This window comes from Aplysia californica, unplaced genomic scaffold, assembly GCF_000002075.1.
Source record: "Aplysia californica isolate F4 #8 unplaced genomic scaffold, AplCal3.0 scaffold00015, whole genome shotgun sequence".
Taxonomy (NCBI): domain Eukaryota; kingdom Metazoa; phylum Mollusca; class Gastropoda; order Aplysiida; family Aplysiidae; genus Aplysia; species Aplysia californica.
In genome coordinates this window covers 948,193-960,887 of record NW_004797285.1, presented here as the reverse complement: position 1 = coordinate 960,887, position 12,695 = coordinate 948,193, and the positions used below count along the sequence as shown (strand labels likewise).

Here is a 12,695-nt window from a genome sequence, read left to right as displayed (position 1 = left end):
GGGGGGGGAGAGAGACGTTTAGACTGGTTAACATTATGCTCCAAAAGGTTACGCATTCTCCATGCATCACAAGGGAGGTAATACAGGGATAACAATGTTTCTGTTTGGCCAGCGCTCGCGCCTGGAGCTACGGCTGACAGTGCGTGGTTTTTTGGGTGTTTTTTTGTTGGTTTTTTTTTTTTTTTTTGGGGGGGGGTTGTTTTTTGTTGTTTTTTCTTTGGTATTGTTGAGTAATATGTTCTTTACCCATGCTCCAGAAAACCAGACTGAAAAATGAGAGACTAAGTTGCATGCAGGGATTAAGGAAAAGATTGATTATCCTATTAATATATGGGTTTCGAATCTCCAATTCTTGAACTAGTTCTTAAACTGTTAGCATATTTAGTAAGGTGTAAATAGTTTTTTCGTGCCTATTTTTGATCCACTCCTTTTTTGTGTTTGTTTTATTTAATCTACTCTTTTATTTAATCTACAACGCAGACAACAGAAGGAGAGTAATTGCTGAAAATGGGCAGGATAAATAGTAGGGAGAGGAAGACGCCCCAGAAGCTGGTACGGTTCTAGGAACAGTCAACAGAAATCAAAAGGGATTCTGATGGTCCTCTGGTGAATGCCATACATGTGATGTTTGCACAATAATTGATGAAAACGGTTTTTCATCTGGACTTTGAATATACAAAATATACTAGATAGAGAGTACCTAATCATGTTTATATAAGTACCACACTTCTGCTGTTGACATGCGACTTTTTGAGCAAATGAAAACATTAAATTATCATCACTGAGCTGTCGTGCTTCCTTTCAACTTATTGTCCGTTCAAAATTCACCCTGTCCTGTTGCCAACGTTGTCTCTTATTTCTAGAGCTAGAAACATTTACTGGGTTTCTCAGCATACAGACATTTCAACATTCCAACATTACAGATCTTCAACAGACATCGGTGATCACAGTCCGCCATTCATGCGTTTGCCAGGATAGTTTAAATTATGTTATTGTCCTGGTCTTTCCCCGTTACCCGTCTGTTCAGGTTTACTAAGTAAATTGCTAACCTTGCTTCGTTTGCCTTAACTTTTATCAGTGAGAGAAAAGTTTTAAAGACCTTTATGTCGAATCAAATGTCTCAAAAAAACACTTTTGTCTCTTCCTTATCGTTTTCTTATGAGCGAGCGGCTCTCTCTCTCTCTCTCTCTCTCTCTCTCTCTCTCTCTCTCTCTCTCTCTCTCTCTCTCTCTCTCTCTCTCTCTCTCTGGCTTATTTAAGTACCTCCTCATTTATTTCCTATTCCTCCCATGTAATTGTTAACCTCCTGCCAAACAGGATCATGTAATGTGCCTTTCCCAAAGAAACAACGTCTGACTGAGCAGAGGCTCGAACCTCCGAACCCGCAATCTCACGCCTAGACACTTGGTTACCGACGCCCCATTTCCATCCATGACCTGGCTCGTTTCCAATAACGGGAATTTTTGACAAAAAATTAACATTCATACCTCATATTAAAGGCATCCGCGAGAGGTGTGAGAAAGCACTGGACCTGCTAAAATTCTACCTAATCCAGAGTGGCGCGGAGACTCCGGCCATCTCCTCCGTCTAAACTTTTCACCTAAACAAGATGGACTACGACCTCACAGTTTAAAGATGCTGGACGCCATACAGAACAAATGTCTCAGCCTGGCTATAGGAGCTTTCTGCACATTTCCTGTGGAGATCCTCTGGCTTATGCCAACATTCCATCCTTTGAAATCAGAAGACAAAGAATTATATTATATTACGTAGTCAAACAAAGTTCAACATCTGCAAACCGAGCCCACCACTGCGTTTTTTCAAACACGTCAGGGAATAATAAGTAAACATTCCATACTATGTACAGCACATACCCGATCTCGTCTGTGGTGAAAACCTCGGGCGAAGGCATTAAAATGAAGCGTGTAGTAGAAATATGTTGTTGCAAATAACCTGTAGGCTCAGACACATGAACTTCTTGAAAGGGCATGCTCAGAATCGAATTGTTTGTTGACATGATTATTCATTCGTATACTTCCGCTTTCGCTTGGTTAGAGAAGTGGCACTCTTACTCACTAGAAAGTTATTGAACTAATCCTATTTTTCACGTATTTTTTTTACCACTGTAACAGCTCTTATGTAGTCCACCCACACGTCTGCCACGCGTTCGGCCGTCCTGGACATGGTTCATTATACATGACAAGAGTAATGTATCGTGGAAGGTTAATTAGTTGTTTATATGCCGAGAGCTCAGTAGATAATCAGAAGTGCAACAATGAAACATTGTGGTTTAAGCCGGAAACAGAACCTGAGAATTTTATTTGCTTGAATTAGAGAAAATGGTATACGTTTTCTTTCGCTGTTTTTGTGCGTTTAACGTCTTACTATACTTTTTTGGAAAAAAGCCTTTGCACTGAAAACCAATAAATAAAGAAATAAAGAAATAAAGAAATAAAGAAATAAAGAAATAAAGAAATAAATATGAAGAAGAAGAAGAAGAAATGCAAGAAATTCAAGAAATCGTTCTGCCGGGGCTTTTAATACAACCTTTTTGAGATTTTCTCAAGTAATCCACCCCCTTGCACCTTAGACAGTTTATACTAAAACTACCTATTTCGAAAGCGGGCCCATCGGTATAGGTTTCGTTGATACATTGATCCATTTTACTTCTTGTTTGTAAAACAAATACATATTTGTTTTATCCTTGAGTCAGGATGTGATGATGTCAAAATGGCTGATACAGTTTGCAACATTCATCGCCCTCACCCTCTGCGCATACGCGGCAGTTGTAAATCAGGTCACTCCGCCCCCGCTCCCGAAGTCCTGTTCTCGCGACGTCAAGGTGATAACCTGCAAGGACAGAGGGAATCTCAATGCGGAAGACGTGGCCCAGGCCGTATTGTTTGATGACGGAGTTGATGTTCTGTAAGTTGTGTGTTTTGTTTTTGGTGGGTTTTTTAAATCAGTCTTGTTATACCGATGATTTGATGAGAGAACAACATTGACAAAAAGGCGAACGGGGCAAGTGTTAGTTATTATGCTGTGCGACGCTTTCTGAGTAGAATCTTGCACTTTAACCGCGCCTAGCAATTTCTCGTTCAAGCCAAGTATTAGGTGTGGCATTTGGAGACCAACCTATTGACAATTCGTTCCATGAATTTAGACCAGTTCTTGCCAACCGTGGCGATATTGTCCACTAGTAGCCAGTGATTATCGGTGGTGATCACCTTGGTAATGTCTGGTTTTCTGTAATGCTCCGCTGGGAAATACACATGTACATGTAGATGGTTGGTATGACACCTTAAACTTCTTTAGGGCGGCAAAAGTGAGCACTGGCAGTAAAAAGGTTGAAAAGCACTGGTTTAGATCATATTATGCACAGCACTCACACGGTTTCATTTGTTACCTCTGGCTAAGGTATCAAAATATCCTGTTTTGAGGAACTATTTTGTTGCGAATAACCTGAAGGCTCAGACGCATGAACTTCATTAAAGAGCAGCCGCAATAGCAATTTTTTACTTTCACTTCTTTTGTTTCTTTCATTTACAGTCTTGCTCTCGTAACACAATAATTTTACCTCTGCTTCCTTGTACCAAAAAACTAAAAAATCCCGAGAACGATCTCGTAGTGGCAGCATAGCAAAACAGCAAACAAAATAAGTGCCAAACCGACAACTTGGCAGGCACATTGGCGGCAGGATGTGAACACGAATCGAAAAAAATAATAAATATAGGCAAACAAAAAGCCATCCCCGGATCAACTAACCCGCCTGGAAACTTCTATACGTGAAAGGCTGTGAATTGTAATAAACAGACAAATAGAGCGCCTGGCCAACAGGTGGTGCAAACCCTAAATTGATAGAGTATCATCACACTTGATCATGATCAAATACCCACGTCATAGTGTGAATTAACTGCCCCTGCTGGTGTTGCTGTTGCTGCTGTTGTTGCTGTGGTTGCTGTGGCTATCATCCTTATTAGTGTTCCTTTAATGTTATATTATGTTATAATTGATAGTCTTTTTTTTTTTTGCTTCGGTGAACAAAAAGGATCGACGGAGGATATGTCGGGAATGTTACAACTCGTTCCGTTGTAATGATGGATTTGGTGCAACATGAGACGGCTGGAGAAAATAGGGAACAGATGGAGGGATTTGATCATGAGGACAGAAACACTCTGTATGAGAATCCGGAAGAGAGAGAGAAAGAGAGAGAGACAGACAGACAGACAGACAGACAGACAGACAGACAGACAGACAGACAGACAGACAGACAGACAGACAGACAGATAGACAGGGGGCATGGAGAGACAGACAGACAGACAGACAGACAGACAGACAGAGAGCGACAGACAGACAGACAGATAGACAGGGGGGCAGGGGGAGAGAGAGAGAGAGAGAGAGAGAGAGAGAGAGAGAGAGAGAGAGAGAGAGAGAGAGAGAGAGAGAGAGCGACAGACAGACAGACAGACAGACGGACAGACAGACAGACACACAGAGACAGGGATAGAGATAGAAAGAGAGAGAATGGAAAGAAAGAAAGAAAGAAAGAAAGAAAGAAAGAAAGAAAGAAAGAAAGAAAGAAAGAAAGACAGAAAGAAAGACAGACAGACAGGCAGAGGGAAAGCAAGAGAGACAGACAGACAGACAGACTAACAGTCATATAGAAAGAGGGAGGAAGGAAAGAAAGAGAGAGTGAGACACTCAGAGAGAGAGAGAGAGAGAGAGAGAGAGAGAGAGAGAGGGGGGGGGGCAGACAGAGAGAGAGAGAGAGGGAGACAGAGGGAGAGGGCTTGAGAAATGGAGAGAAACAGACAGCTAAACAATCAGACAAAAAGAAGGGAGGCAGAAGACAACTTGGAGCTTGAACGAACGAAGGATAAAGGACAAAAAAAAGCAGACAGATAAACCACTAAGGGGTTCATTATGACCAGTAGCGTCTTCGTGCACTTGTATGACCTTATGCAGTTGCGAGTGCCGTAAAACACTTATGAAAACAGAAAAAGGGAGGACAGAATAAACGTTCTTACTTAGACAGACAGGCAATACGATTATGATTATTTTAAATGGATAGAGGAAATGGGAAGTGAAATCACAGACATGGCACACAATTGAACAACACAAGAAAGACAGACGGTGATCTACTCAGGGAGTAATTACAATGCTCATCGAGATGGAATAAATCCTATTTTCTCAATATGGAGTTGATCGCTACTCTAGAGAAAAGCCAGTCTGCCTGCCCGAAAGCCATGCATTAACTTATTTAAAGAAAAATAAAAACAAAATAAGAGGTTTCATTATTCATGATTAAAAGTGAGAGAGAGAGAGAGAGAGAGAGAGAGAGAGAGAGAGAGAGAGAGAGAGAGAGAGAGAGAGAGAGAGAGAGAGGGGGGGGGAGGGAGAGAGAGAAAGGTGGGGGGAGAGAAGAAAGACAGCAAGACAAAGAGTAGATAGAAGAGAAAAGAGAGAAGAGAGAGGGAGAGAAAGAATTGAAGATGTGTGTGCGTGTGTGAATGTGCGTGTGTGTGTTTGTGTGTACGTGTACGTGAATGTGAATGTTTGTTTGTTTGCGTGTATGTCGGTGTATGTGTGCACGTATGGTTAAAAGTAGAATGAGGTAGGAAGCAAAATCAGTATTAAGATTTCCTCTTATCCTTACATACATGGAGGCAAAGAAAAAAATGATTCATGTAAAAGGAAATACCTCGGTAATATTTGAACCAATTGAACAAAAAAAACTTCGGGCAAAAATTATTCAACTACGAGGACGTCAAATTCATCAATATGAAGGCAACCAGTCTACGTGCTCGAATATTATGAGGTAACATTTCCAACCAAAAAAATAGGTAAAACGCAAAACTTTGCAGCTTTTTAGAAGCATTCGGCTATAGGGGGCATTATCTGCTCATTCTGGTTTCAGCACAAGGACAGTTTTTAAAAAACTACGACTGTCACACCAGATGATTATCTCACCGTGCTGAGAAAGTTTAGCAGAAGTTTTGGTATGTGTTGTTATGCTGTTGAGGAGGCCTGGTTTCAGTAGGATGGGGCCACACCCTGTTTGTTAAGAGTGGCCTTTTTATGGTTTCGAGAAAAGTTTGGGTAACGTTTTATATTTAAAATCATAAAGCTTTCAAAGGAATGCTCAACGTATTTTCCAGACTTGGAACGTTTGATTATTTCCTTTGGGATTTTTTGACAGACAAGAGTCTAGGGAAGCAACCGAGAGACGATTGAACAGTTGAAAAGCAATGTTGAAAAGGAAGTCCGTAAATTCGACCCAGAAACATACAACTGGGTGCTTCAAAATTTCCAGCGGCGTATTCGAGCCTGTCTGGGGAGAAAATATTAACACCTCGAACATATAATTTAGATAATCACACCCATCCTGAGTTTGCTTAGTAATGCGAGTTTAATTAACTTCCTTCTTTAAAGCACACATACATTTTAAAGGATTGTTAAGAAATTTTGCGTTTGACTCAATTTTGGATGGAAATTTAAATACTTAATATGTTTTGAATATATCTGTCGATTTTCTTTATATTGACAAATTTGTGTTGACGTTGGTGCAAATAGGACCAAGTTCTTAAATGTCTTTTTCTAAGACACCCTGTTGTCTATGCATAATACGGACCCCCGGAACCCTGAATACCACAAAACACCGAAGAGGCTAATAAATTAAGAACTTGGTGAGCCCGAAATAAAGCTAAGTTCCGGCTTAGGAAAGTTGTTTTTCTGAACCTGGTCGAACACTTTCAATAAAAAGAATAAGGCACTATTCGTGCGGTAAAATAGCGATGTTTTCACACGATTTACGGCAATACCATTTGGTTCCTTTCATTACCCAGAATAATCAGGCCAGTCTCAGGCCAGTGCCACTGCGGAATAATGTCTGTCGCGAGGAAACTGAAGGACGCCGATACCCTTGTGGCCAGTTCGGCTCGCTGTGACTTGAAAGACGTGAAAAATTGCGGTACGTATTTGGGAAAATTCTATCTATCTATCTATCTATCTATCTATCTATCTATTTATCTATCTATCTATCTATCTATCTATCTACCTATCTATCTATCTATCTATCTGTCTATCCATGTGGGCCTGGGAGTGAAAATAGCCGCTATGCCTTCAACCGGGAGCGGCGAAGAGTGTATTTGTGTGTATGTTTGGGGGGAGGGGGGGTTCTGTCAAAGTAGCGTCATTCTTAACATTATGTAAACAGTGCTCTCGCATAAGAGTATCAATTTTTATCCTTTCTCATACCTTCTGTCTTCTGGCAGGCTGTTTTAGTGCCCATTACGTCGGTCCTGCATAATTATAAATTTTCCCCCTTTTTTTCCCTTGCCCATTCCTATCAACACCAACTGATTAATATATAAAGTACGCATGAAAATGTTGACTACTGCTTACAGAATTATTGTAACATGTTAGCCTAATTTGTGGTGACTTGGTAAATGTCCTGGATCCTTTATTTTGTATTAGTTGTTCAATTACCATGCATATTAAAAGCACGCAATGAGCATGTGATATTATCCATAATAATTAGCATTTACGATCAAGGCTTTAGAGATTGAAATGCATTGACATCGATGACAACAGAATTGTTACGAATAGAGCATAAACTGATGAGCTAAAATATTATCCCGACTTCGTTGTGTCTGGGCTTTATTAATTTATTAACGGTATAGAATCATACGAAACGCATAAAACACAATAGTTTACGTATATCGTACCTGCCCACAGTAACATGAATCTGGTGGTTATTATTTTGGTATTTTTCTTGTCAGATAATCTTATTTATTTCTACAATATGCATCAGAAAAGCAATGTTTGATTGATTATTGATCTTTTACACCCTCCTCGGCCTCGACAAATCACTGATAGTTTAAGAAGCTGGTTGCTCCGACTCTATCTGCAAAGGCCAACTCCTGATGAGTGGAGGACGACACCGGAGATATTCGAAAAAAGAATTTCCCGACGGGGTTATCAAACTCTTATTATCGGAGTCTGGCTATAAGGAGCTCTACAATCAAACCACCAACCTTGAAGACAGTGTTGCCATTGTCACATGCATACAATTAAATAGGAGAATATCAATTACTCGGAGGAGGAACCCCGAGGTATCCTCAAAAAACAGTTTTTTGAGGTATAAAAATGCCTGTATTATGCTATTAGCTGTCCTCTACATTTACTCTCATGAAGGAGAGACCAGACGCTGTTGTAGGTTGAAAAGTAAGAACTCTGTCATCTTCATACTTGGCTATGAAAGGGCACAGCACAAGTTTTATGTCCTACTTTGATTTGTGAAATATAACAGAACGTGGTTTTTTAAAAAGCCAAAAACAATTGGTGAGCAAGTCTAAGCATACTGGTATCTGTGGTGTCATAATTGAGCTTGACCCTTCCACGTGAAGGGCACAAGTGTGATGTGCACGATGACAACATAGCTTATACATTGTATACCCTGTGCAGTAGCTTTGTGCTTGTATGTTTCTGCTACAGGTAAGCAGGTAGAATTAGAAACTGGAGTCTTGCATGTCACGGTAGGAGCTGTGAAAATGGGAAACACAGGCAGTATCATGTTTAGTTGATTAGCTTACCCAGCCACCTCCCCCGCCCCAACATGCAGATTCCATGTGGTCCCAGCCCAAGACGAAAGAGTTATAACCCTTTGCCTTCCTTTCTTTTTTTATTCTTCCTCAAGCAGGTTTTAACATATCCCTGAAGAATCCTATACTGGTTGGGGGCCTTTTCCTATCAAAAAACGAGAGCGGTTTGAACTGGGTCATCAAACATCACATGCTCACCACCTGGTACGAGATGGAGGACATTGATTGCAACAAAACAAGAATGACATTGTACCAAGGACTTCTAAAGGTGATTTCAGTCTCAGAGTTACGGCGTACTTTAAGATACCTCAAACAGATAGAAATTGATTAGACTTTAATGCCATTTGACGAAATGTGATTCGCTACCTCAGAATTATTTTCTCGAATGCAATTCTTTGAATATCTTGATAACGACTCCTATCAACCTTACGATTTCAATAGAGCAGATAGGTTAGTTTCTGACCTCATGGTCTCAATAGCTCCAAACGACAGAAAATGTCAGATAGACTTTGTAATTCTAAGTTATCATATCATTGTAGGGGGTGAGTGAACAGCAAAACAAAGAATGTTATTCATGGAAAGTACTCAAATCCAACAGTATGACATTGAGAAGTAAATTGACGACACTCCCGTAAAAATTCGAAGAGCAGCGCCATCAAATAGTAACAAGAACAGTCCTCTGTCTGTTCCCATTATTTTTTAAGCATTTTTTAATGGTGTGATGATAAATTCTGTTGTTGTTGTTGTTGTTGTTGTTGTTGTAACTGTCGTTAGTAGAATTAGTAGTAGTAGTAGTAGTAGCAGTAGTAGTAGTAGTAGTAGTAGTAGTAGTAGTAGTAGTAGTAGTAGTAGTAGTAGTAGTAGTAGTAGTAGTAGTAGTAGTAGTAGTAGTGGTGGTGGTAGTAGTAGTAGTAGTAGTAGTAGTAGTAGTAGTAGTAGTAGTAGTAGTAGTAGTATCACTATACAGAATTGTGATATTGTAGTTTTTTCTTCTTCCTCCTCTTCTTCTTCTTCTTCTTCTTCTTCTTCTTATTATTATTATTATTATTATTATTATTATTATTATTATTATTATTATTATTATTATTATTATTATTATTATTATTATTATTATCATTATTATATGATTATTATTACTATTATTATTATTATTAATATTATTATTATTATTATTATTAACACCACGACCAGCGCTATCATCACATCATCATCATCATCACCATCATCATCACCATCATCATCATCATCAGCATCATCATCATCATCATCATCATCATCATAATCATTGCTGTTGTTGATGCAGTTATTGTTATTATGATTATGTTTTTAGTATTTAATAGTAAACGTATTAGATGAAACGGAGGGCCATGATCGCCCACGCCAGTCGGCAAGACACCGGATGATGATGTATTAGGTTTATATTCCTTGCAGATCCATGCCATGTAATGCTTTCCTCGAGTAAATGGGAAGTGTAAATAATTCATTTGTTGCAGGACCTACACCGGGCAGAAAAAGATTCATTGGAGCAGAAAAAGAAGTTCAAGCCGAGGGCTACATCGTCGGGACATAGGTCTTGGGGTGAGCCTATTTAGTAGGCTGGTGGTTGACAGGTGTTCCGGTTATTTTTTGCTCCTTTCCTATCGAACATCTATCATCCTTATCTTTTTTTGTGTGTTTGGTATTATCTTGTAACACCTCTAATCTTAGGCCTACTTTTATAACGTTATTGTGCTGTAAGTTCAGTAAATCTCTTACTAAAACTAAAACATGGGCACAAAATGGCACTCCTGTGATTCCAGAATCGTTATGTTGTTTTCACTGTCATAACAATTTTTACGATGTGATCGCCAGTGTGGCTGGTATCACTTTGGACACGCAATGACAAAATGAATCTTCACGTCTGGTCATCCAATGTAAGGTTAATATTATTATTATGAAATCGCCAGTGCTTAGCTGAGGCCACTGTCATACTCCACACGATTTGGTTATGAAAGCTTCGTACTTAGGGGATTTTGTGTAAAGAGTACCCGAACCGAAATAGAACTTCAGTTTGAGCACCGTAATAGATAGATAGATAGATAGATAGATAGATAGATAGATAGATAGATAGATAGATAGATAGATAGATAGATAGATAGATAGATAGATAGATAGATAGATAGATAGATAGATAGATAGATAGATGGATGGATGGATGGATGGATGGATGGATGGATGGAAGGATGGATGGATGGATGGATGGATGGATGGATGGATGGATGGATGGATGGATGGATGGATGGATGGATAAATAGATAGATGTGAGTGTGTGTGTGTGTGTGTGTGTGTGTGTGTGTATGTGTGTGTGTGTGTGTGTGTGTGTCTGTTGTTAAAGAGCTTGCATACCAGTCAAAGTTACCCGAGGACCACTGAAAGTAAAGCGTGGGTCAGCCAGGGCCCCATTATTTATATTCCACTAAAAAAAAAACTTCAAGTGTTTACAAAAAGTAGTTACTGATATAATTGTTCTCCGTCTTTATAAACAGTAGTTCAGAAGTTGAAGGGTTCTTCAGAACATGGGCTTTTGTGCCCACATCATGCTACCTTAGACGTGGCAGCGCTTCCTTTTACATAGCTGAACCACATTTGAGCCGAACCAATACAGAACTTTGATGTTGAGAAAGATCTGTAAAATAACGCCCTACAGGCCTCAGTTACCCGCGGGCCGCAAGTTTGTGACACCTGCTATAGCATTACATCACACGCCGTAGGTCATGGCCGTTCACTGCCGTGCCGCGCCCTGCTTTTGAGCCAGGATTAACGTGAGCTAGTGACACACCCCAGTGGTCGCCCACCTGATCCTAATGTCATTGGCTTGGCTTGACATTGTGTGTAAGCCTTATCTCACTAACCACGTATCTACGGGAACACCCTGGGGTATATTTTATCCCCCAAAAAACATGCCCATACTGTTTTCTGGGTCTGGTACTGAAATGGCCAAGACGATAGGCGGGACTTCCGTTCCTGAATTAATGGTCAGTTCATGACAATTTTCAAATACACTTCATTTTGTTGAAAGGCAATTGGTGCACTGATCAATGCGCTTTAAAAAAATCAATCAACTTGGTAAACAAAACGTGGAGGTCAATAACAATTCCATGTCTAATTGGACAATCTGCAAGAAAGACTCAAAAATCATATTCGAAATGTTCCCATCGATGTACTGATATCATATTATTTAAAAGCTAATTCGATGGCAGCGACAACTGGAAAAAAAAATATTAATGGGTTGTTTTTTTTGGTAAGTGCATCGGAGTCTGTTACCTAATGGTTAGGCTATTTAGTTTTGCTCTCAAAGGATGCGATTTTGATCCCCGCTATGTGGAAGTTACTTTATCCAGGATCTGTCTCTGTCTACTGAGATGTTGTACTCACAGATTCAGACTTTTTGGCAAGACTCTAACAAGTACTGTCGAAGCAGCAACCCTCCTAGAATATCTGAATTGTGTCGTTTGTGACATGAAACATTTTTTTTTTAATTTGTTTGACAGGGGAAAAATATTCTTTAAACATAACTGTCGTTAGCAGCTCCATTTTTTCCTGCTTTGTTACATTTCTAATAGAAGAAAATCTCTATTCAATCTCTGTCGCTCAGATACTATTTCTTTGCGTCAAAAGGAAAAGTCATCAGTTACAGTCCCTTCTAGGATACATCTTTTGATGCGCTCATATTGAGCCTCTGATATTGCAAAGCGTACTAGCTCATTTTCTCAATGGTATTGGCTTTTCGTGCCTAATATTGGCGGCAGTCAGGGCAGGGCAACTTCCTGTTCGACTAGATGACAGCTGCATCTGGGGCTGCTGGCTACCTCGTGGTACGAACAATTTGTCAATGTTTCACAGTCTCAGCTTTAAATAAAATCATGCATGATCATAGTTTCCTTCTCGTGAAATCATAACTTTTCAAAAGTACGCTCTTGGCCGCTAGTGGTACTGATACTGTAGTATCATCTAATCTCCAAATAACCTGTAGAGCCGAAGTCGGGAAAATTCCTGTGAAGTGCCATTCCCAAGGACACAAGGTAAGACGCCTGATGGGATTCGAACCCACAC

The 12,695-nt window shown here is 39.8% G+C and overlaps 1 protein-coding gene across 1 annotated transcript in view; it reads left to right on the top strand.

Annotated features, from left to right (window-relative positions):
* Positions 1 to 195: 195 nt before the first annotated feature.
* LOC101860867 overlaps positions 196 to 12,695 on the top strand; it is a gene marked incomplete in the record, with an annotated part of 63,466 nt that continues 50,966 nt past the window's right edge. Inside the window, 4 exon segments of the mRNA XM_013085279.2 lie at positions 196 to 2,925; positions 6,846 to 6,970; positions 8,702 to 8,871; positions 10,097 to 10,181. Of these exon segments, the coding sequence (XP_012940733.1) occupies positions 2,720 to 2,925; positions 6,846 to 6,970; positions 8,702 to 8,871; positions 10,097 to 10,181 (586 nt within the window).